The following is a 25,314-nucleotide window of genomic DNA, read 5'->3' on the forward strand; positions in this document are numbered from 1 at the left end:
GCAGGAAATTGCTCATGCCGTAGCCCTTGGCCCAGTCAGGACAGGACCAGAGGTGAAGAACGTGCTCTACTCTGCAGCCAGGAGCAATGGTCTGTCCTGGAACCTCTGACAGAAGGTGCCTGGTGAGACTTGGGGCCGACCACTGGGATTCTGGAGCTGAAGCTACAGAGGGTCTGAAGCCAACTACACTCCCACAGAGAAAGAGATCTTGGCAGCTTATGAAGGAGTCCAAGCTGCCTCAGAAGTAATCGGCACACAGGCACAGCTCCTCCTGGCGCCCCGACTACCGGTGCTGGGGTGGATGTTCAAAGGAAAGGTTCCTTCCATGCATCACACCACCGATGCTACTTGGAGCAAATGGATTGCCCTCATCATGCAGCGCATCTGAATTGGAAACCCGAATCGCCCTGGGATCTTGGAAATAATTACGAACTGGCCGGAAGGTGAGACTTTTGGGTTATCTTCTGAAGAAGAAGCGGAGCAAGTGACACGTGCCCAAGAAACCCCACCATATAACGAGCAATCAGAGAGTGAAAGACAATACGCCCTCTTCACTGATGGTTCCTGCCGAATTGTAGGTGCTGGCTGGAAATGGAAAGCCGCTGTATGGACCCCACATGACAAGTTGCACACGCTACTGAAGGAGAAGGTGGATCGAGCCAATTTGCCAAATTCAAAGCTGTCCAGTTAGGTCCTGACATAGCTGAAAGAGAGAATGGCCAAAGCTCTACCTCTACACTGATTCATGGATGGTAGCCAATGCTCTGTGGGGTTGGCTGGAAAGGTGGAAGAAGGCAAACTGGCAGCACAGTGGAAAACCAATCTGGGCTGCTGAGGAGTGGAAAGGCATTGCCACTCGAGTAGAGAAACTGTCTGTGAAAGTCCGTCATGTAGATGTTCACGTCCCCAAGAGCCGGGCTAATGAAGAACATCGTAACAACAAACAGGTAGATCAGGCTGTGAAAATAGAGGTGTCCCAGATAGACTTGGATTGGCAACATAAAGGAGAGTTGTTCCTAGCTCGATGCGCCCATGATGCCTCAGGCCATCAGGGCCGAGATGCCACCTATAAGTGGGCAGAAGATCGAGGGGTGGATCTAACCATGGACAGTATCTCCCAGGTGATCCATGATTGTGAAACATGCGGTGCGGTCAAGCAGGCCAAGCGAGTGAAGCCCCTGTGGTATGGTGGGCGGTGGTCCAAATACAAGTATGGGGAGGCCTGGCAGATTGATTACATCACACTGCCTCAAACCTGCCAAGGCAAGCGCTATGTGCTCACAATGGTAGAAGCCACCACAGGATGGCTGGAGACCTACCCTGTGCCTCACGCTACTGCCCGGAACACCATCCTGGGCCTCGAAAAGCAAGTCCTTTGGAGGCATGGCACCCCTGAGAGAATTGAGTCTGACAATGGGACTCATTTCAAGAGCAGCCTTATAAACACCTGGGCTAGAGAACATGGCATTGAGTGGGTGTACCACATCCCTTACCATGCACCAGCAGCTGGGAAGCTTGAGCGGTGTAATGGACTGCTTAAAACCACCTTGAAGGCACTGGGTGGGGGGACTTTCAAAAACTGGGAGGTGCATTTAGCAAGAGCCACCAGGTTAGTTAACACCCGAGGCTCCACCAGCCGAGCAGGCCCTGCCCAATCCGAACCCCTACAAACAACAGACGGGGATAAGGTTCCAGTGGTGCACATGAGAGGTATGCTTGGAAAAACTGTTTGGGTTAATTCTGCTTCGAGCAAAGACAAACCCATCCGTGGGGTTGTCTTTGCTCAGGGACTAGGGTGCTCCTGGTGGGTGATGCAAAAGAATGGAGAGACCTGATGCATACCTCAAGGGGACCTTGTTTTAGGGTGAACTACCCATGGCTCTGTATTTGAATCAGCATCAGCATGTATATATGTATATAATTCGCGTGATGCATGTATTTATATGGTTAAAAGGGTTCAGTTTCATGTAACGTGTTAGTATGGGAAAAATTTGGGGTGGATAATGTTGGGGTTTTAGCAGTTCTTCTCCTATTTCTTTTTCTCTTAAAGGAATTTTCCCCATAGATGTTGCCAGGGGGACAAATTACTGGGTGCTTAAGGAAAACAAAGGACCTGGTAATAGCGGCAGGGGTGCATCACTTTCACCTGGGTTTGCGGGCAGTCAATTTCCTGGCGTTTGGATGGAGAGAGAGGCTGCTTCTTCAGCTGCTTTCCTTCTACCGGAGATACCCCAGGATCCCAAGCCCACCTTCCCTGCTCTGCTGGGAGCCAGGCTGTGGCCGCCCCACCCCTGCTGTTGCTTCGAGCCTTTGCTACTCTGTAGCCCCACTCGCCCTGCCTGCCGAGACCTCCGGGGGTTCCCACCGCAGCTCCGGAGGTCGATACATCTCGTCTGAAACCCGGGATTTGTGCTCGTCCCTGCTGTTCCAGCCTGCTGTTCCTGAGGGTCCGGCCAGACACCGGGATCGGCTGTCCAGGGGGTTTTTGAAATCTTTGTTCCATCCCTTCCCGGGATCCCAGGCCGCCAGTGCCGCGTGCTCCCCGAGCTCGCTCCGGAGCGCCCCCTGCAGCCGCGGGGGAACCATCGCACCTGCCCTGCTCACCGGGAGCCGCCAGCGCCCCTGCTGGCTGCGAGCGGAACTGCACCCGAGGGGAAAGGGCCTGACAGCCGAGAAGGCTGGGACTGGGTTTGTGATTGTTTGCTGTTACTGTCATAGTTATTGCTGTTTGTTTGACTGGTTATACACATACAGATATATATTAGTATAAATTACATATTATATATTATATATTATAGTATATATATTAGTATATATTACCCTGTTATTCCTGTTCCTCATATCTTTGCCTATAAAGCTCCTAAATTTCAAAATTATAATAATTCAGAGGGAAGGGGGTTGCAATTTTTTTTTTCTTCCATTTCAGGAGAGACTCCTGCCTTCCTTGGCAGACACCTGTCTTTCAAACCAAGACACTGGGAGCAACTGGGACCACAGTGGGTGCAAATACAATCATACAGGGAGTGACTGGGTTCATACTGGAAATGACTGGAGCCACACTGGACACTTACTGAGAGTGAAAGCAACCATCCTGGGTGTGACTGGGAGCCACTGGGACCACGCTGCAGGCAACTGGGATCTTATTGGGAGTGACTGGGACCATACTGAAAACAAAGTGGGAGTGACTGTAAGCGACTGGGATGATGCTGGGAGTGAATGAGATCATACTGGGGGTGACTGGGAACCACCACTGAGGTGGCGGCGAGCTCGGAGGCGGCCCCAGCGCAGGTGGGAGCCGCGCTCGGTTCTGGCGGGGCTCGGCGCTGGCTGCGGGCGGAGGGGGCGGCAGGGGGCTGGGGCGGGTTCGTTGTGCCGTGTGGGCGCCGTGTTCGCCCTGGCGTGAGGGCGCTGCGGGAGCGGCTGCCCGCGCTCTCCTTGCCGCTGATGCCTCGGCAGGAGCCGGTGCCGGAGCAGCGCTGGCTCGTCCCAGCTGCTGTGGGTAGGACAGAGGTGGCTGCTCTGTCCCCGGGACTGTTCCTTGAAAGGTTCAGACTTCCCGATCTGCCCTCCAATATGCACACACCCGTTTTGTTTGTTTTAGTAGAACAAAGCAATATTAATAACTCCATTGAATCTTTGTTCTTCTTCTTTTAGTTCAGGAATTTGACACGGCCTTGGCTGAGCAGCAGTTCATGGCAATCAGTAACATTTTCTGGAAGTGATAGTTTCTTTCACTCCTTCCTACCTACAGCTCCCTGGCCCTATCTAAAGCAGATTCACGGGCTTCGTTTGTTTAAGTCACATTCACCTTATTCCTTTCTCCCTGTCACTGCCGGAGCTCCTCCCCTGCTTGCGCTCACAGGTGCCACCGAATGCGTGTCCCGGGATCGCATCTCCCCGCCCGCAGCCTCCAGCGCCCGCCCTGTCCTGGGCTGGCCCTGGGCTGGCGGCAGCGAGCCCAACAGAAACCAACGCCCGCGGGGCCACCGGGGCTCAGAGCCGTGCAAGGGACGCTTTGGTTTGCAGGGACGGAAGGGCCTGGGCTCCTCCCCTGCCCCGTTTGACTTGGGTTAGGATTCAATATTTTGGCTGACGTGGGAGGGGAAAAAGGCGTGGTTTTTCTCCAGCATTGGGCGGGTTTTTGCCTCGCCTGGAGCACTTGGGCCTTCCCCGGGCCCCCTCTGGCCTCTTGCAGAACCAGTGGCATTTCCCACCCCACGCGGTTTGTAAACAAGAGTCGGCTGCAGTCGAGAAGGCTCCAGGCGCCTCCTTCCAGGCTGACTCTGCCGATGCTGAGGCTGCTCTGGGCTCTGCCGGGGCTCTGCTGGGGCTCAGCTCTGGGCAAGGCTGGGCCCGCTCTCCCCTCTCATTGCTCTGGGCAGCTGAGCCACGGGGGAACAAGGAAGGGACACATCAAGGGACTTGAGGTTTAACAGAGCTTTTATTCAAAAAACCGCCATAACTACCAGGCTGTCCTAACCACCATAACTAACTAGCAGTGCTAACTACCGTAACTAACCACTTGTCCTAACTACTATAACAAAAAGCTGGCCCCAGGTGCTTCAGGTCCTCCGCTGCTCCTTCAATTGCTTTGCTGCAGCAATCAGAGGGCTCAGGCTGGAGAGAGGCTTGGCTGATGATAAAAATGGGTGCTGCCCAAAGGATGAAAAAGAAAGAAATCAACTGTTACCTTCCCAAGTCAAGTTCCTCACAGGCTCTGTTGCAACAGGACAAAGGGGAATGGTTTGAAACTCAGGAGAGGGAAGCAGGCTCAGATTAGATCTGAGGCAGAAGTTTTTTATCAGAAGAGTGGGGAAACACTGGCAGAGGGTGCCCAGAGATGTGGGAGGTGCCTCCTCCCTGGAAACATCCAGGCTCAGGTCAGGCAGGGCTCGGGGCCACCTGATCTGCTTGAAGATGTCCCTGCTCCTTGCGGGGCACCTGGTCCAGACGACCAGGAAAGGACCCTGCCAAGCCAAACCAGGCGAGGATTCTGCTGGCTTTGCATGTGAAAAGCAGCGAGACTGGACACTATTGGACGGGGCCCCACGAGAAAACCCCTCCCTCGCGCTGCTCTTTCCCCTGCAGCTGCTTCGCATCCACCTGCAGCAGCTCCTGGGCAGACCAGCGCCGCTCCTCGTCCGGCTCCAGGCTGCACTCCAGGAAGTCCCCCAGCAGAGCCGACAGGCGCCTGGGCTCCTGCAGCTGCGGGGTCCCGTTCTGCCGGATCAGACAGCGAGCCTGCGCGAAAAGCAAACACTTCTGAAAAAGCTCTGCCAGCTTCCTTCACACCCACGAGTGCTCACAGCGACCCCGGTTTCTCAGCCCCAGTCTCCAGGGACACTTTCCTCCTTGGCAGAGATGCTGCTCAGAGCTCATTTTTCTATGCCAACCAAAAAAGCCAAACGCTGCTGCAGCCACAGCCATTCCAACATCCAGATGATCTTGCCTTGAGAGCCAATGTCATTGGCTGACTTTGTTAGTTGGAACCTCCATCAGAAATAACCCATTTTGCTTCTCCAAATACGGACACCAGCTTTACAGGCCATTTGCAAGAGTCACTGTGGTCTGCCTGTGGTATTTCCAAGGATTCTTACATCAAATGCATCCCTGCAGTGCCACTGACACTCAAGTAAATGCATTCAAGATGTTCCATCCCAGAAACTGCCAGGCAAGGAACCCGAGGTTTGGGTTGCTGAAAGCTCAGCCTTGGTGACATGGAGAAAGTAGCTTGGGCGAGGAAAGAAATATGTTAGACTATGGGGATGTTAAACAATCATCTTCATGTTTTAGACAAGTTTCCCAGTGAGAAGAGTCAGGGGGAGTTCATCTCGCAGAACCTCTTTCAGAAACTCCTTCAGAAAACTTGTTGGGTTTGGGTGTGGGGTTTGGGGTTGGTCTGGGGTTTTCTGCAAGATAAGATTAGAGCTGATGCTCTGGCTTCATGTTTTCAGGTCATCCTTGCAGACAGAAGAGCTGCAACAACTTAAAACCCAAAGCAAATTCTGGAGACTGCAGAATATTCATCTGTGCTCAGGCTTGAATCCTCTGGGAATTCCCTTCCCGATGGGCAGAGCCCTCCGGCTGCTCCTCCCAGGGCGGGTCCCTCTGTGCTCACAGGCCTCTGCAAACTCTGGGAAATTTGCCTCTTACCATGGCCGCCGTGTGCTTGAAGTAAGGAGGTTCTCCTTCCACCATCTCGATGGTCACAATGCCCAAGGACCAGATGTCCACCTTGGGGCCATAAGGAGAACTGGTCACAACCTCTGGGGCCATCCAGTGAGCAGTGCCCACCATGGAGCTGCACTGCTCCTGCTCAGGGCTCAGCTGAGCGCAGAGGCCAAAATCAGCTGAGGACAGAAACAAACACTGTCAAAGGCAGCTGGAATGAGGAAACCAAGCACAAAGATTGCCCACTCTCAGTCTGAGAATGCACTGCTGAATCCAGCTGGAAAAGTCCGCAGGGCTGTAGCCAAGGCAAGATGGAAGTGGACCCTTAAAGGAACCCTCAGCTTTCATGCAGTGGCTTTTAGTGATTCCCTTGAAGCTTCAGATTCCAACTCCCGCCCCTCTGCAAGGGCCACACCCAGAGCAAAGCCACTGCTGACACCCTGCTCCTCTCCTGAGCTCTCTGCATGGGGCAGCCGCTCTCAGCTGGCAGCAGGGGCCGGGCACCGCCACCAGCAGCACTTGTGGGGCTCTGGCCGTCACTGGGAAGCAGCCCCACACCCGCAGCCCGGGAGCACCGTGCCTGACCAGGAACACCCACCCAGCTTGACAGAGCCGTCCGTTGCCAGAAGGATGTTGGAGCTCTTCAGATCTCTGTGGATCACCCGGTTTGAGTGGAGGAAATCCAGGCCCTGCAGACACTGAGACAGAGCAAGAAACACGAGGGTGGAAATCCATGGCCGGAATACACAATCACACAAGAAAGGACAGTTTAGAATTCTGCCAGCAGCAGCTTTGCTGTGCCAGGCCAGGAGTGCAGTGCAGACAAGCTCCGGGCAAATGGTTCAAGGCAAAGCCGAGAACAGCAAATCAAATCAAAAAAGACAGAGAGTCCCACAACAGCAGGAAAGAGGACAAGAGCAGAGTGGAAGTGCAGTGACACTGGCAGGCCGTTCACTTCAGAGGCTCTTTCTTCTGCATCTCATAAAACAACACAGAAACAAAGCTCTGAGCATGCAGCCACTCCTCTTCTCAGGCCCTGCTTGGAAGGAGCATTGTGTCCATGGGAAGCACGAGCAGGATCCCTCACCTCCCGACTGACAGCTGCCATCTCTCCTTCAGCCATGCGTGTCTGTCTGACAACGTCCTGCAAAGTTCCTCCATCCATGTATTCCATCACCAGCCAGAGATCTTCATCAACAAGGAAGCTGGAAGAGGCAAACAATGGCATGGAGATGAACGTGCACTGCTCAATTCCCCGATGGAAAAGCCTCGAGTGGAGTTTTGTTTCCAGGTCACTTGTAAATGAGGACAGAATCCGATGCAGAGACATTCCTGCCAGGCTGCACAGTCCTTGGGATCTGCACAGTCTAAAGGAGAAGGAGATGCCTGTGGAAAAGGAGAGGCCTTAGATGGCAAGCAGGTGAAAAATGCAGTTTAGCAGCAGCCCAGATCAATGTGGAACCACAACACTTGTCCCCAGCTGGTTCAGCATCTGAACTCAGCAGTTCCACCGTTCCCTCCAGAACAAGGCAACACAACTTCCAGAGTTATCCAGGGCAGGAGGCCGTGCCGCACTTAGGACAAAGTGGTCAAGTGTTTGGAAAACCTTGCAGAAAGTCCCTTCAGAAACAGGCAAGGCCATTGCAAAATGGGCACATGAGGCATTTCTGGAAACAAGAACCTGGTCTTCCTGGCATCTGCAGCAATGGAAAAGAGTTGGGAAGGAGAAGCCAAGGGAAATAATTTCTGACAGGGTTTATCAGCACTTGTCATAAGACCCAGAAAACTGGGTCAGCTTGAAGGAAAAACCAAACCAAAGCAACAAAAGCACACGGAGGGAGTGAACTGACAGGCTGTTGTTTTGGGAAGCTACAGCCGGGTGAGGCTTTTTCAAAACAGGCTACAGACTGCGGATGCCAGGAGAGATTAACGCAGGGCCCGTGCACAGGATAAGAGCTGAAGCACTCACCTGTCCAAAGAGCTGACAATGTTGGGGTTCTTCTTGTCCTTCAGGACCAGGATCTCATTCACAGCTCGTTCCCTGTTCTGCCCTCTGAGACTCATTTTCTTTATGGCCACCTGAAAGGACATTGCAGCCCTTGAACTGCAGGAGTCTGGGGCAGGAGGCCGCAGCAAACACGGAGTGAGTCTTTGCGGAGCGACGGAGCCGGGCTGTGCCAAACTGCCTTGGGATGGGACACCCGGGCTCAGCAAGTGACATTCCCACAGCCCATTTCTCTGCTCGCTGCGGGGCCGCTTACAGGACACAGGGCCAGAGACATTTGGCCTTGGAAGCTCTGCAGAAATGGGCCCTCAGCTCCCAGCCTCAAAGCTCTCACAGCATTCTCTGCACCTGCAGTCTTCTCAAACCGCCTTAGTTTACCACCACTCTCATTATCATTCAAACACATTTTGCAAGCAGGAAGTAATTCTGGTTCTGTGAAAACAGAGCAAAACAGCCAGGAACCCTTTAGCAATCCTGGGGGATTTGGTCATGATTTCAAACGCAACTGCTCTGTTTGGGATTGCACAACAGAGCAAACACGCACAAACATTGCTCAGATGATCCCTGTCATGGGCTGTCACTGACACCAGACCCAAACACAGCTGCAGCATTTAGGAGAGAGCTTTGCTCTGCACATCCATCTTCTCATTCCTCTCCCTCTCTCTGGGAACAGCTGCAGTAGGACTAAAACCCCAAACTGATGCCAAGCAGGATCGCTCCTTAATTAGGTCTTGAGGTATCCTTTGAAGATGAAATACAGGATGGAAAAACTGCTAAACAGTGTTCCTGTCCGAGGCTGGGATGAAGATAAATTAGGCCTCAGCCTCCACCAGCTGATGCACTGATGTTTTCAGATATGAAGACCAAGCCAGCGTGTCCTGCTCTGACAGACACCGCTGCCCTCCTTGCATTCTTTGGGCACTTCAGAAGGCTCAAGTCTGTCCCAGCCTTGCTCTGCAGGCTGACACTGCTGTGCCTTCAGAGGAACAGCCTGTGCAGGAAAGCTCTGCTGGCCCCCCAAAGCTGCAGCCACAGCTCCCAGCAGAGGGGAAAGCCCTCGAGAGCTGCCCGACGCGGTGGGCGTGGTGACACTGACCTCTCCTCCAGTGGCCCTGTCGAGTCCTTTATAAACGGTTCCGAAAGCCCTGGAGACAGAACAGCAGAGAAGAAAGAAGCAGCACTTTAGGCCCTGGGAGTGAAAGCCAGCCCAGACAGGAGATCTCTGCTGCCTGCAGCATTTACAAAACACCTGGGTGCATCGACCCTTCAAACAGCAGCGCAGCAGCCACCAGCCCTGTGCCACGCAAGGTGTGCGAGAGAAAACTGGGGCCCAACACGAAGGAAAAGGGCTGGAGCAAATCCCAAATGTCCACACTGAATTATTTTAGTCCAAAACCTAGGGTGGGAGCAGGTGTCTAAAGAACTGGAAAAGAATGTATTTCATCCTTTTCCATTTCCTGCCTATGAGCTGCAGGATCCACAAGGGCCCTGCCATCAGGCAGCTGATGCATTTTCCCCCCCAGTGCAGCAGCTCTGTGTCTGTTACTGAATGTACGGGGCTTACTACCTGTGCTGAAAAGGGCACTTATTAGTTCATCTCTGGTTTCTGTTTCTAAACTGTTATGTTGATAATCCTGACCGGTGGATATTTTAGGAAGCAAAATATTTGAAAGGAATCTTCTTGAGAACTGTTTTCTGACAGGCACCAGATGGTGAGCTGCTCTTTCAGGCAATCACATTCCAGGGACAGAAGATCTTCCAGGTCCTGCTCCTTGCTGCAGGCAGGACACTGCCGGCCTCAGGGGCCTCTGACGGTGCCTTCTGACCACAGTTACCAATTCTGATCAGGACTGAGAGACAGCAGGATCGTGGCCCAGTGTCTGAAGCTGTTTGCAGCTTGCCTGGCTTCTCACTTGATCCTGCACCAGCAAATACCTGGCCCCTGCTTGTGCAGAAGTAACTGCCGGGCACTTACCCTTGGCCAACCTGCTCCAGTTCCAGGTATTTCTCGGCAGGCTCCCCCACACTCACGGTGCTCCCTGAAAGAAACCACATGGAAGACGCTCCCTCCCAGATGGAGAGCCCGCCTTGCAGCAGGGCCAAAATGCAGCCCCACTCCCTGGGGCCGGGAGCCCCTTGCTCTCAGCTGGGCAAGGACAATAAATGACTCTGTGACATTCAGCTGCACAGCAAGCCTGGGTGCAGCTGATGCTGAGACACACACGCAGCACCCTGCTCTGGCACACAGCAGCACAGCAGACGTACTCAGCTGCATCAGGCACCACTCCTCTCTGCCCTCTGGCTGGAGGGCTGTGCTGCTGTCAGAATGTTCAGTCCAGGATCCCGCAGCAGAGGGAGGTTCAGTGTCCTCTTCCCAAGCAGAGGGAGGTTCCCCATCCTCTTCCCAAAATTCAGCAGGTTCCTGGTCTTCTTTCCAAGCCACGGGACGTTTGCCGTCCTCTTCCCATGCTGGGAGAATTGCACTGTCCTCTTCCCAAATCACACGATGTCCTCTGTCCTCGTCCCACGCTGGGAGATGTCCGTCGTCCTTGTCCCATGGCACTGGAGCCTCGCTGTCCTCGTCCCACACCGGGTGATGTCCACCATCCTCGCCCCACACCACAGGAGCTTCACTGTTGTATTCCCGAACCATGGGATGTTTGCCCTCATCTCCCAGGACAGAGGGAAGTTCACTGTCGTCTCCCAGGATGGAGGGAAGTTCACCATCATCCCCCAGAACAGCGGGAAGTTCACTGCTGTCTTCCTCCTCTTTGGCCTCCTCTTTGGAAGCACAGGGAGACAGAGGAGGAGCTGATGCTGCTTTTGTGCCCTGTGGACAGATGGTAGCGTGAGGGACGGGAAGTTCTATCTCAGTTATCGCCTTATTTATCCTCAGCTACACATCCAGCTGCACTAAGCAGAAATGGGATTCAGAGCGGTTCAAACTAGGAATGGGCTAAAGTCGACATTGCCACTTATTGCTGGGCATTCCATATTCCACCGTGGCTAAAGCCAGCAAGCAATCTTCTGCCTGCAAAACCAGACCTACAGCTCTTCAAAAGCTCTTCAGCAGAGAAGGAGAAAAGTGCCAGGGATCCCTTTGCTGCTGCTGCTGCTGCTGCAAAGACTCTGGCAGGAACTTTCCTTCACCCTCCCAGGCTGGCACTCGACTGCCACATGCCAAGCTCACAACTCTCTGCACAGTTCTGACCACCAAAGGTTACTTTCCCACTCACCGAAGGAGGAGCTGCTCGGGATCCACGCGTGAGGTGCCCTGCAACGGGACAGGCAACACGAACCAGATGCTGTTAGGAAAAACCTGCCCGTGGTGGGAACTCCCACGGAGCAAGGACACCCCGAGAGAGCATTTTGCTTCCACAACATCCCTCCAGGAGCCACAGTCCCTTCGCACAGCAAGCAAGAGAACAGCACAGAATCCTGGGCTGTGTCAGCCCTTGGCTGCAGCAGCCAACGCAGGGAGTTCCAGGCTCCGCTGGCACAGACTCTGCGCTTGAGGGAACAGAACCCCCCCGGCTCCATTGCAAATGCTGTGCACGCCCCGCTGGCTGCAGACACCCCCTTTTTCAGCTGCAGCTGCTGGCAGGAGCTCTCCCAAACCAACGGTGTCTTAATGGCAATTTGGTTACAAAGGCAGCTCAGTTCCAGTGGGAGAACAGAAAGCACACAGCAAGCCCGAAGGCACCGCCGCTGCAGCCAGGGAAAACCTCGACTTACGTGCCAAGTGGGCTAAAAAATACCCCGAATAAGCCACAGAGTACAGAGTGCAAACTGCAGCAACCGCTTGCTGGATCATTTTGGCCGTGCTGCACACGTGGCAGACTGTACCCCTGCAAGCACAGAAGGACACCCGGCAGGGGCTGGGCTGGCTGCTGAGAATGCCTCGGGCAGGAGGATCCTCCGGCAACCAGCGGGCGCCCAGAGCCGCTCTGGACACTGAGGGCTCCGTGCCCACAGCAACGGGAACACGGCGAGGACGCGGCAGCGTTCCCGTGACATCACAGCAGCAGCTCCCGCAAGAACCGCCTGGAAGGTTCTCCTCTGTCACAAAGGAGCACAAAGGATCCTCCCGGGGCACAGCCTGCTGCTCAAAGGATCCAAGAGGAACCCAGAAAATGCAGCAGACAAGGACAGCCCATAGCCAAGCCTGAACAACGAAATCAAAGCCATGCACTGATGCTCCGAATTAGGGGCGGGAGTCGGGAGGCTGCAGGGCTTCCCAAGGAGCCGGAGGCAGCCAACACGCAGGGCTGGGCAAGTCGGGCCGGGAGCAGCGGAGAGCTTTGTTTCCCTTCCCAGCTGAATGGCGGCTCGGGCCGGGCCCGTTCCAGGGCTGTTCCTCAGCTGCGGCTTTCCCCTCACGCAGCCCGGGGGGCGCTGGGAGCGCGGGGCGAGGCTGGGCCGTGTGCAGAGCCCGCCCCTCGCTGCGATTGGGCGGTGCTGCCGTCAGTCGTGGTTCTGGCGCGCTGATTGGTCGGAGCGGGGAGCAGCCCGGGCCCGGAGCCGCCGGCAGGGCGGCCGTGGCGCAGCAGAGGCGCCATTGGCGGAGCGTCTGTGCGGGCCCGGGAGCGGCGGCGGCGGCCGGAGCCCGGTGAGGCGGCGGCGGAGCTCGGAGGCGGCCCCAGCGCAGGTGGGAGCCGCGCTCGGTTCTGGCGGGGCTCGGCGCTGGCTGCGGGCGGAGGGGGCGGCAGGGGGCTGGGGCGGGTTCGTTGTGCCGTGTGGGCGCCGTGTTCGCCCTGGCGTGAGGGCGCTGCGGGAGCGGCTGCCCGCGCTCTCCTTGCCGCTGCTGCCTCGGCAGGAGCCGGTGCCGGAGCAGCGCTGGCTCGTCCCGGCTGCTGTGGGTAGGACAGAGGTGGCTGCCCCGTCGGCGGGAGTGTGCGGGAAAGTTCCCGTGGCCAGAGGTTTGTGTCCCCAGAGGAGCCGGAGGAGTCCTGTAAAAGGAACTTTATTCCTGGACCAAGGGAGAGGCCACGGGGCATTTCCCGTGGGCTCTGTCCAAGTGTTGGAGGACGCAGCCTCCTTTTTATGCCGATTTCGCCGGCCGCATCTCCGTGTCCCTTTCCGCAGTGGCTGAGGTCCTTGGAAGGTACAGACTTCCCGATGCGCCTGCTGCATGTGCCCCTTAATGTGCACCCCCACTTTGTATAACATCCGATATTCATGGCTATGTTAAGGCTTTGTTCTTCTTCGGGAAGTTCAGGAATTTCGCAGGACCTTGGCTGTGCAGCAGTTCGTGTCAGTTAGTAACATCTTCTGAAATTTATGGTTTCTGTCGTTAGTTCCTTATCTCCAAGTCCCTGGCCCTATCTCCAATGGGATTCATACCATCTGTTTCTAAAGACACGTTCAATTTTTTCCTTTTAATTCTTCTTATTTTCTCAGTCCTTCTCTTTACAAACTTTAAAAATGCCTTAATCTGTTCTTCCTGGGCCTTCTTTGGTTTTGGGATTATTCTCGGTGACCTCATTCTGTGTCCTTTTGCAGCCCTTTCTGGGTCAGGAGGCCTGGCTGCCACCTGCATGCCCTTGATCCCCTGCTGAATGAGCTGCACTGAGCAAGGTGTGGTGCATGGTAAAAAGATGAGAGTTGCTGTAGCACCTGAGAGGAGAAACAGCATTGGTTTAACCCATGGTCTGCCAGGGAACCACGAAAACGTGTCCCAGTCCCATCCTTTCCACGTTTGGAGCAGTACATGAGCTGCTTTCTTCTTTCCTTTGTTCTCTGTTTCACCACTTTTCCTTGGCCATCTCTTTGCCAAGAGCAGTTTGAGTCCTTTAATTTTCCACAACCTCCTGGTCCTTCTGCTGAAAGAGAATCTGATGCCATCCCAGGGTGAAATGTGGCGTTGCTCATGGGAGTGGATTGGTGGGTGAGAAGGTCAGGAGCTGGAGCTGTGTGCTTGGTTATGATTTGGAGGACAGCTTGTAATCTAATGATGCATTGAAATGATCAGTGGGTTCTCTGGCACCTGGTATGAATTCGTTTGGGTTCCCAGGGGCTGCTCCATGGTGTTGTAGGATTTGTTCTGGTGGCTGTTCATCTTTTCCCCATTTTTGGGTGCTCCCAAAAATGCCAGGGATGCATCAATTGACCTCTTTTCTCTGATTAAATCATCACATCCTTGGATTCCCAAGTGATTTCGCTGAACTTGTTGCAGCAAAATCAGCCCAGTGTTCAAACCCACCCTGTATAACCCCGACAGTGCCAGCAGATGTTGGAGTGGGGAGAGGGATGATTCCCCCCCGCTTTTGTGAGTGAAGTTCTCCCAACATTCTCCGTTTGCTTTAGTAAGGAATTCCAAACATGGATGCCCGGGGAGATAATTGAATATCTGCCCTGGGTCTGGCTCTTCTTCCTGCCAAAGCCAATGGCAGCAGCCGTACCCGTGGCATCTTGGTTTCTCCCAGCAGCTTCAGAAGGTGTTTCTTTATTTCCCCATTCATTCTTTCCACCCGACCCGAACTCTGGGGGTGCCAGGGTGTTTGGAGGTCCCACTGTGTTCCTAAAGCAGCCAGAACAGCCTGAAGGATCTTTCCTGTAAAATGAGTTCCCCTGTCTGAGTCCATTGCTTCCACAATCCCGTATCTTGGAATTGTTTGTTCCAAACATGCCTTAAGAACTGATGCAGGGATTGCTGAAGCAGTCGGAAATGCTTCTGCCCCGCTGTGAGCTGCCATGCTGTTAGCAGAAGATATTGAAGCCTTCCTGCTCAGGGCATTTCAGTGCCAGGCTCTTCCAGGCACCCCCAGCTCGGCCCTTTGAGCTGAGCATGCGGGCGCTGAGCTGCGCTTTGTCTCCTTCCCTTTCCTTAAGAGCAGCGTGTCTTGTCACTCTTTTCCCTTCTGCTGTCCTTGCAGACCCATCCCTAAACACCTTTTCTCCCTCAGGCCAGGGAATGTCTGGTCAATCTCTGCTAGGCCGGCTCTGGAGCTCTGTCACTTGACTGCAGCCATGGGTTTCTTGCCAGCCCCGTGTCCAGGGCCGTTCAAACAGGAGGCTGGGTTCAACCCTTGCCCTGTCCTCAACTCTGAATCCTCCTGTTCCATCCAACAAGTTTCATTCTGTAAGAACCCAGCGCTGCTCATCCATTTAGAGGCTCCTTTGGTTAACAAAGCTTTACCTTGATGCCAGGCTGGAACAATGAGAGATTCTGCTGCTGTCAGTTTTCAGGCCTCAGTTCCCATTAAAGCCGGGGCTGCACAATTCTGCAGACAATGAGGCCACTCTCTGGCCACTGGGTGAAACATTTGAGCCCAAGAATTCCTTTGGCATGGCCCTGTTTAACATCCACATGCAATTCAAATGGTTTTTCCCTGTCTGGGAGGGCCAGGGCAGGAGGCTCAGTTAATCTGCTTTTGAAGCCTTGAAAATTGTGCTTTCCTTCTGGTGTCCATGATGGGGTTTCTTGCCTGGCAGGAGAGGAGTGTTGTAGGGAGAGATGCCTGGCTCCAGAAGCGCTGCCTTTAGCAGGGACTCAGTAAGAGGCTGTAACCCCTTCCTTGCCTCCCTTGGAACAGGGTATTGCTTTTAGACACCACTTGTCCTGGATGCTCCAGAGGAATTTGGAGAGGCTCCATATCTGATTTTCCCTATTTCTGTGGGGCTGCCCACACTTCTGGGTTCACTTCAGCAGAGGCCTTCGCAGACATTTGACACCAAGGTCCAGCAGCATTAGCCTCTGTATCTCCTTTTACAATGTTAATTTGTATTCCCGCTTTAGCCACCAAATGCCTTCCCAGTAAATTACAATCACAATTAGGAACAAACAGAAATTGATGCGTTTCAAACCCATCCCCCACATCTACTGATAGTGGTTGAATAAAACACCCCTGCTCATCTTTCCCACTTATTGCCTGAATAATCAAGGAACTTCTTGACAATTTCCCCCCTTAGGTCTCAGATTCGGAGTGGATAGAGAGGCCCCTGTGTCCATCAGGAGCGGCCTCGTCTCGATCCAGACGCGCCCTGAATGTTCTCAAGGGCTCTGGTGCGGTGGGTCCCTGGTCTGCTGGGAGCTCTGCCAGCCCTGACAATCCATGTCCATGTGGGGTGGACTTGCTGGTGCTGAGGGTGCTGCTGTCTGTGCTTGCAGTGTCCTTCTGGCCTGCAGATGGACCCCTGATTCCTTGCCAGGGGCTGTTTGGGTGGGCTCTGCCGTGCCGAGGAGGGCAATGCCTGTGCCAGGTGCTTGTGGCCGCCGCCGTCCCCTGGGTGCTGGGGCCCCCTTGGGCCCTGCGGTTCATCCCTGGGGGGCTGTAGAAACTCTGCCATGGCCTTTGCCTTCACCTTGGCCTTTTGCTCATCCCTTCTTGCATTGCCCTGCTGAGCCTTTCTGGCCAAGTGCTGCAGGGGCTTCTTGTGCCTCTCCTGCAGCCCCCTCAGTGCCTGTGGGTGCTCATCCTCTGACAGCTGCTGAGCTTTCTGCAAAATCATTCGTTTCTCCAGTGACCCAAACAAGATCGATAAAAGAAAATCCTGATCCTTCCACATCCCGCAGCCTCCTGGGGGCCGGGGGCCACTGCCGGCCCTGCCTGGGGGGTGCTGGGGTCAGGCAGTGCCCGGCGCTGAGCCCCGGCTGCCCCACAGCCCCGGCCCGGCCCCACAGCTCCCCACAGGCCCCCAGCCCGTGCTGCCCTGTCCTGCTGCTCCCCACCACAGAGAAACACCCTGAAATCCTGAACTTCTTTTTCTGTCCTGTCCTGGAACGTGGGGTACAAAAGATCTGGATCAGCTGGCAAATGTTGAGGATAAGATGGCGCTGAAAAGCATCCCTGTCCTCACTTTTTTCTCTTCCTCCTCTTTTCCATCTTCCTTTTCCTTTCTTACCCCATAGATTCCTCCTGCTGCTGTTTGCCTTAACCATATTCCTGCACACTCCCTTCAACCAATCCCTTCCCAGCACACCAACACCATCCGTCCCCTGTTGCTGAGACCCCTTCTCGACTTCCCTTTTTACCCCTGCTGGGTGTCCATGTCCTTAATTAGCTCTGGGAGAATGTGCAAACTGCCTCCGCATTGTCCCCTTTTGATTAGGAAACGATGTCCATGGTTCTGTTCAGGCTTTGTTGTTGTTCTGGAAGTTGAGGAATTGAGCAGGAGCTTGGCTGAGCAGCAGTGTGTGTCAGTCAGTGCCATTTTGTGGAGCTGCTGGTTTGTGCCGTCACTTGCTTGTGTGCAAGTGCGTGTGGCTGTGTCCGAGCAGATTCAGAGCATGTGTTTGTAAGGAGGCGTTGGTGTTGTTGGTTCGCTGGGGGTGCCCGGTTTTCGGGACATCCCCCCTGGAGCAGGGTGTCCCCCCTTGGTGCAGGCGCGGCCCTCAGGCAGCGCTCAGCCAATCAGAAGGCGCGGCGCTGGTGACTCAGCAGTTGCCAGGCAGAGCCGCAGCGCCCGGCGCTCCCCAGCTGGAGCCCACGTGTGGCCCGGCCTTGGCGCCCCCCGCCAGGGGAATTTGGGGAGGTGGGAGGGGGGGAGCGCCAAGGCCGGGCCGGGCCGTGCTGTGCTGGCAGAAGTGGCTGCGGCGGGGGCCGAGTGCGGGCAGGAGCGGCCGAGAGCCCAGCGCTGCCCCAGCCCGAGCTGCCGCAGCTGCATCGCTGCTCGTGCTGTGCGATCCGAGAGCTCTGGGGGGCAGAGCGAGCCAGGGCTGGGTGCTGGGCCTGGGGGGAGCAGGAGAAAGGCTGGAGGAGCAGGGCTGGAGACCAGAATGGTGAAACGATGGCCGTGGGAGCAGCAGGTGGGATTCTGCAGGAGAAGGAGTAGTGTGAGGAAGAGGAGTGTGAGGAAGAGTAGGGACACAGGAGGAGGAGGAGGATCAGGAAGAGGAGGCACCGCAAGGTTCCAGCACTCGCTGTATCTGCAGCCTCCCCCCAGCCCCAGGAGCGTTGCCCCCCCCATCCAGCAGGTGATCAGGGAGGGGGATCCACGATTTTCCCGTGGGTGAATCTTGGTGTTTCTGAGGTTTCTTGGGCTCCATGTTGGTGCTTTGGTTTTTTTGTGGGGGCTGAATGTGTTTATATTCTGGAGGGTGTTTTGTCTGAATCTTGATGTTTTGGGAGTTTTGGGTCGGTGTCTTGATGTTTGTCTTGATGTTTGGGGGCATTTTGGGCTGAATCTTGGTGTTTTGGAGGTTTTTATGGACACAAGATGCCTGGTGATGGACCTGGGCAGGAGAAGCCCCCAACCCAAGGCACTCACCCCTTGTTTTTTCCCCAATCCAGGATTTGTCAGTCCCAAGGCGTCGCTGGATGGAGGAGGAGGAAAAGCCCCGGAGATGCTGCACGAGGAGGGGCTGCAAACGCAGCCCAGAGAGATCCAAGGAGGAAAGAGCCTCCCTGTGCCGGGAAGGCAGTTGGAGATCCAGGGGGAGCTCAGAGCTGGTGGAGAAGCCTCAGGGCAGGGAGAAGCCCCACAAGTGCCCAGAATGTGGGATGGGCTTCAGATGGAACTCCAAACTTATCCAGCACCAGAGGATCCACACTGGGGAGAGGCCCTATGAGTATGGGGAATGTGGGAAGGGCTTCTCCAGCAGCTCCGAGCTGCTCCAGCACCAGGTGGTCCACACCGGGGAACGGCCCTATGAGTGCTTGCAGTGTGGGAAGAGCTTCGGATGGAGCTCCACCCTGAGGGCACACCAGCGCACCCACACTGGGGAGAGGCCCTACGAGTGTTCTGAGTGTGGGAAGAGGTTTCAGAGGAGCTCCCACCTCCTCCAACATCAGCGCATTCACACGGATGAGAGGCCCTTCCGCTGCCCCGACTGTGGGAAGGGCTTCAAATGCAACACCAACCTTATAAAGCACCACCGTATCCACACCGGGGAGAGGCCCTACGAGTGTCCCCAGTGTGGGAAGAGCTTCTCCAGGAGCTCAAACTTGACCCATCACCAACGGAGGCACCGCTAAGGGAAGCCCTGCGAGTGCCCCGAGTGCGGGAAGAGCTTCGTGCGCTGCTCCAGCTCCATCCCCTGTGGGAGGATCGGCGTTGGATGATCCCCAGTGACCCCCGTGGGGCAGAGCCCTGGTGACCCCCGTTCCGGGTGATCCGCGCTGGGTGGGGGGAAGGTGTTGGAGAGATTTCTTTGCCTTCTCCTTGTGCTCCTGTGATTTGGTTGGTAATAAATTCCCTTCCTGTGCCCAGGCTGGCTCTGTTGTGCCCGTGCTGGTGCTCGGGGCGGGATCTCTCCCGGTCCTTCTCTCAGCTCCTGGACCTTTCCTTGTATTTCCTGTCCCTGTGCAGTAGCAGAGGGCAGGGACAGAGAGTTTTTAGTGTTTCCTGGCATCCAGTAAAGGCCAGCTTAGTCCCGCGGGTTTTGAGGGGCTTGTGGGGTCCTCCGTTTGCTCATTTAAACCACATGGAAACGGGGCAATTCCTTTCGTTCCAGCTCTCCTGCCGGAAGGTGGGGGGGCCTTGGAGCCTCCGGGCCCTGCCGGGTCAGGGCCCCTGCACCCCCTCCTTTCCCAACGCCGCAGCACAGACCCTGTGTCACTGCTGGGGGGGAACTGTCCCAGAGCCGCAGGCAGCTAAAGCCAGCCATGGAGTGCCACACAGCTAAACCCATCCGGCGCGGCTCCCTGGCACCGGCGGGTCCCTCTCCTCTCCACGCGGGGCCGGCAGAGCCAGCGGGAGCCGGCGGAGCCTCCTGTCTGCAGCCAGCACACTCCGCGCTGAACTGAAGAGGACACCACGCAGCCAGCAGCACAAAGGGAGCCAGGCTTTCTCCACCGTAGAGCCCGAACAAGAACACTCTTCAACGTGGCGGCTTCGGAGCCAGAGAGAAGAGAAAGTGAGTCCTGTGGGACGGAGCTGGAAATGGCGACGGGAGAAAAGAGGGCGGGGCCGCGATTCTCGTGCGCAGCTTAAAAAACTTCCTGCAGGCCGTGGTAAGAAACTGTAATATCACAAACTGTTTGTCTCTTTGATCCATTTGGAGTACATGGAGGGATGGAAAGTTAACCTATGGCCCATGAAATTTATGAAAAGTGCCTGTGCCAGGCTATATAGAAGTATTGAGAGGCTTTTAGAGACCTCCTGTCACAAAAAAAAAAAAACAAACAACCCTTTGTGTTCAGGCCAAAGTAATTCATCCTTACAAAGTCTAATAACCCCATGTGATGGCCCATGTCTGGCAGTGTGAAGGAACTCTGAGATTTTTCAGGGCAGAGATGTTTTACACCACAGCAGATTGTTTCTTCCCGGGCGGGTCTGCTGTTGGTGGCACTTTGGGAACCACGTGATGCAGAAGAAAACCCTTTTTTCCTTAAGCATAACAAAGAGACTTTTCAAGAACTGCAACACTGACTAAAATCCCATGTTCTTCTTCCTTTGTGCGAGTTGGGTAAAAGGAGGGAAGTGCTGGAAGAGAGGGGAGGTTTGCTTTAATTTCTTGTTAATTCTTTTTGCTTTTAATTCTGTTGGTAATAAACTTTTTCTTTGTACAGCAACTGTTTAAGTTTGAACCTGTGCTGCTTCACAGCTCTCTAGTTTTCCTCAATATTTTCTTATTTCCCCTTATGAAAAATAGCAGATTTTGTGTGCTTGACGCTCAGCTGCGTCAAACCACGACAGGCAGAGCCCTGGTGCCCCCGTCTGAGTGATCCATGTTTGGATCCAGTGTCCTGGGTTTGCATGGCCAGGCTTTGGAAATAGGGGGCCTCCAGGGGTGGCTTCCTTGAGCAGCTTCCAGAAGCTTCCCCTGTGTCCGGCTCCTGTTCCACCCTGCCCCTGAAGGCGAGGGTAACCCAGGGTCTGGTTCATGGCTCCCCTGGGGCAGATGAGAGTGAAACAACAGTGAAAGATCTGTGTTCATAAATATATCTCTGTAGGGTTTATTTCAGAGCAGTTTGGTTGCTGTGTGAAGGGGGTTTGGAGCCCTTTTGGTTACCATCCCCAGTAATATTAAAAGCATAAAAGTAACACTTAGGAAACGTGTAAGGGCAAAGAAAGTATGAGAGTAGAAGGATACACAGTCAGCAGCCCTGGATCAGCAACAAAACTTTTGGTTTTGGTTGTTCCAATGTCGCTGTCCTTGGTGTAAGTGATGGTCCCAGGCTGGATCCCGTGGGGGCTGGGGAAGCCCCGGAAACTCCAAGTTCGGTGGGTTAATACAGGTTCAGGTTTGGGTGAACACCCAGGTACCTCCCCCGGGGGAGTTTTGCAGCGTCCGATGTCACACTGTGGATCCCGGGGCACTTTGGGGGCTCGGATGGTTTATGGCCCCTTCTAAGACATGGCCCTGCCCCTCCCGGCAGCGCAGCTGAGCCAGGCATGGCCCATGCGAAGGGATGGGTGGGGAGGAACCCCCCATGAGACCCCCAGGGAGGGACAGGGGTTTGGGGACCACCCCCGTGAGGTTCTGCCCCCACCGAGAGCCCCAGAGAACAGCTGAAGAGATCAAGTGATGGGGAAATGAAGGGACTCTCACGGGAAAGAAGAAGCTGAGAAGCAGAATACCAAGGCAGCGAGAAATAGATGGAGAAGGACTGTGCCACACTGGACTAGAACCAATCCTGTTTTCTGAAAAGTGCGTGCAGAACGCGTGGACGAAATCGAGGGACCAATCAAGAAGTGCGTGATCGCATGCACAGCCGCTGCAAAATGCATAAGTAGAGTGCAATGGAAACAATAAAATGTCTTCTGCGGAATCATATTGCTTCGTTGTTCAGAAGTCCTGAGCTCCCGCATGCTGGTGACCTCGCGACGTGATAAACGCTGCGATAATGAAGCAGACCGGACCCTTTGGATTCTGAAGGGGGTCTGTGGAGTGAAAAGGCGGGAGGCCCCGGTCAGAGCCTGCCACGGCTGGACCATGGAGGGGGAGTCGGAGAACGGCTCCATTGGAGTTGGGGGAGCCGAAGAAAGCTCCTGGGGAAAGAAGTCCGGAAAACGTACGCTGCAGCGGGTGCACCCGAAGAGGTGAGAGGCCAGGGGCTGGAGGATGGGGAAGGGTCTGTCGAAAGAGGAGCAGGCCACGTTCAGGGTCCTCCAGCATATTCTCCTTGAGAGAAGCATGACCTGGAGGTCTTGAAAAGACTGTTAAGATGGGGTTGGGAGAGAGGATTTTTTGCCACCAACGGGAGTGTTCTCAGCACTCTTGAGTGGGAAAGGCTGGGAATCACTCTCTGGGACGCCGTAAGCAATGGATTAAAAGAGACTAAGGGGCTTAGTACGCTATGGAAGTTAATAATAACGGCGCTGAGGCAAATAGAGGCAGAAAAAACAGCTGCGGTAGGGGCAGCAGCCCATCTAGAGCCAGGCCGTCCTGCGGCTGCCTTTCCGACGTACGCCCGAGAATTCTTTGGGGGAGTAGACCCAGTTATACCGTCCCTGCCTTCTGCACCCGCGGAGACGGAGTTACAGGCTCCGCAGCCTGCGCCAGAACCAGAGAAAATGGAAGTGGATGAGCTCCCCTCTCCGCAAGCACCAGAACTGCCTAGGAGGTGTCCCGTGGTGTCTCCCGAAGAGTTAACTTTAGCTCTGGGGGGGCGTGTGTGTCCCCCGCTGCCCCCATCGCCGTCTGCCTCACCGCGGCTTAGCCAGAGCGGGGATTCCAATGCGAACGGCGGGTGTTCAAAGGCAGAGCGATTGAGCCGCTTTGAGAACACAAGCGGCAGGAGAAAGAAAGAGAAAAGCAGAAACCGCTGCTGGTGGCGGAGGGGAGAGAGAATCCTGAATCAGCTGCTGAATGTGTGTCGCGGTGCCGAGTCTTCGGTCCGCGTTGGCCGCGGGGATCGCGGGCCCGGCTCCCCGGGGGGGTGGCCCCGGTGGGGGTCCGTCCGCCCTGTGACTCCTGCCGAGGAAACAGTTTGGCGAACAGAGAAGGGGGGAAACCGCGGGAGCGAGAAGGGGATGCGGGGAAATTCCAACCGGGGCAAAAGCTGGAGCGGAGCCGGGGAATGCGAAGAACGACTGATCCCCCGGCTCAAAGGGCGGAGCGGAAAAAAGAAAGTCCTGCCCACGGCTCCCCAAGCTGCCCTGCTTCCGACAATCCTGCTCGGCGGTGGCAGGGAATCATACGGGAGGCTCTGATTGAGGGTGAATTTATTCCACAAGCGTTCCCGGGAATTGCTGCCCCCGGTAATCCGAACCAACGCCAGTGGGCAGGGCTCAATTGGAAGCTCATCCGAAAAGGAGAAAAAGCTGGGATGCAGTATGGATTAACCAACCCGTACGTGCAAACTTTGTTGCACCATATTTTTACGAGTGGTTTAATGACTCCGTTTGACTGTAGAAAGCTGGCAGAAATCTTTTTGAAACCCACACAGAGACTGCTATGGCAAGCGGGTTGGGAAAGGCGTATGGATGGTGCCATGATTGAAAATCTTGAGTTCCTGCAGGAGGGTGCCCCAAAACCTCCTCAGTGACGGGACCCCTTCAAACCTCTTCATCCCAACATGTGTCTGTCTCATTCAAGATCCCATCCCAGCCACCCTCCCTCTCCCAAATACAGCCTCGTTCTTAGGGGGCCAGAGCTGCTTCAGGAGGCATCGGGGCGCGCAGGGGGCCCTTTATCCCCCTCGTGCCGCTCCAAGCTCCCGAGGGCAAAGCCCTGGTTTCTAGGGCTGTGCCCGCTCCTCAGATCTGTCGGATTTAATACCCAAGTGTGGCAGGGACACGGCCCCGGGAGCTGCGCTAATGCCTGGCAGTGCCCGGGAGGGTCTGAGGGAAGGGGAGTTCATAAGAACTCCCCCCGCACCCATCACTGCGCACGAAAAGCTTTTTTAGTGCATGGCAGCGATCTTTCGTGGTTTCTGGGCTCGGCGGGGCCGAGGCGGCGGCAGCGGGAGCCGCGGGGCCCGGCCCGTGGGGGCGGCCGGAGGTGAAAAGTGCGCGGCGACCCCAGCGCGGTGCCCGAGGGCTGAGCGGAGCTGGTCGGGAACAACCCCCGGAACCCCCCGGTGCCCGAGAGCTGAGCGGAGCTGATGGGGAACAACCCCCGGAACCCCCCGGTGCCCGAGGGCTGAGCGGAGCTGGTCGGGAACAACCCCCGGAACCCCCCGGTGCCCGAGGGCTGAGCGGAGCTGGTCGGGAACAACCCCCGGAACCCCCCGGTGCCCGAGGGCTGAGCGGAGCTGGTCGGGAACAACCCCCGGAACCCCCCGGTGCCCGAGGGCTGAGCGGAGCTGGTCGGGAACAACCCCCGGAACCCCCCGGTGCCCGAGGGCTGAGCGGAGCTGAGGGGAACCCCCCGCTCGTCTCCGCCGCTCCAAGCCGCTTTCCCGGCTCCGGCTGCCGCCGCCGCCCGGCCCCGGCGCGGTCCCGCGGGGTCGCCGCTCGAGGCGCAGCTGGAGGGGCTCGATCCGGGCCGCGCCCCGCCCGTCCCTCGCTGCGCCTCCTTCAGGGACGCGGGGATGCGGGAATACCCTGGTGAGGCTCTTTTCTTGCATTTTATTCTATTCTCTCTATTGTTTTTTCTGTTCTCACCCCTCACCCTCCTCGGCGCTGCCCTTCTGGCCACACCCGACAGCGCCCGTCCCGCCGTGCGGCTCTTGAGTGACACCGGGCGCCGCGGACATCCCGGTGCAGTTTTTTAGTCTATTTAACGCCATTCTCTGGATTTTATTCTACTCACCCTCCGCCCGTCCCTCGGTGCAGCTCCTTCAGACGCGGGAGGGGGAGACGCCTCTCGGTGCGGCTCTTTGGTTGTATTTTATTCTCTTCTCTGTATTTCCTTTCGTTCCCAGCTCGCCCGTCCCGCTGAGCGACTCCTTCAGGGACCCGGCGCGGCACAAACCCCTCGGGGCGGCTCCAACAGAGCCCCGCCCGCCGCCGCTCCCCGAGGCCTCCCCGCTGCTCCCCGGCCATCGGACACCGCAGGCCGACCCGGCCCCTTCTTCCTCTTCCTCTTCCTCTTCCTCTTCCTCTTCCTCTTCCTCTTCCTCTTCCTCTTCCTCTTCCTCTTCCTCTTCCTCTTCCTCTTCCTCTTCCTCTTCCTCTTCCTCTTCCTCTTCCCCTTCCCCTTCCCCTTCCCCTTCCCCTTCCCCTTCCTCTTCCTCTTCCTCTTCCTCTTCCTCTTCCTCTTCCTCTTCCTCTTCCTCTTCCCCTTCCTCTTCCCCTTCCTCTTCCCCTTCCTCTTCCTCCTCCTGCCGGGATTCAGCCCCCGCCGCCGCCCGGCTCCTTCTGCCGCT

The 25,314-nt window shown here is 55.9% G+C and overlaps 1 protein-coding gene across 1 annotated transcript in view; it reads left to right on the forward strand.

Moving 5' to 3' along the window:
- The window catches only part of LOC138101927 (uncharacterized), a 958,962-nt gene that overhangs the window by 583,463 nt on the left and 350,185 nt on the right, over window positions 1-25,314 (forward strand). The window contains 2 exon segments of the mRNA XM_068999675.1: window positions 12,717-12,824; window positions 18,409-19,042. Coding sequence (XP_068855776.1) covers window positions 12,717-12,824; window positions 18,409-19,042 — 742 coding nt within the window.

The sequence above is a fragment of the Aphelocoma coerulescens genome, unplaced genomic scaffold (assembly GCF_041296385.1).
Source record: "Aphelocoma coerulescens isolate FSJ_1873_10779 unplaced genomic scaffold, UR_Acoe_1.0 HiC_scaffold_56, whole genome shotgun sequence".
NCBI classification, from domain to species: domain Eukaryota; kingdom Metazoa; phylum Chordata; class Aves; order Passeriformes; family Corvidae; genus Aphelocoma; species Aphelocoma coerulescens.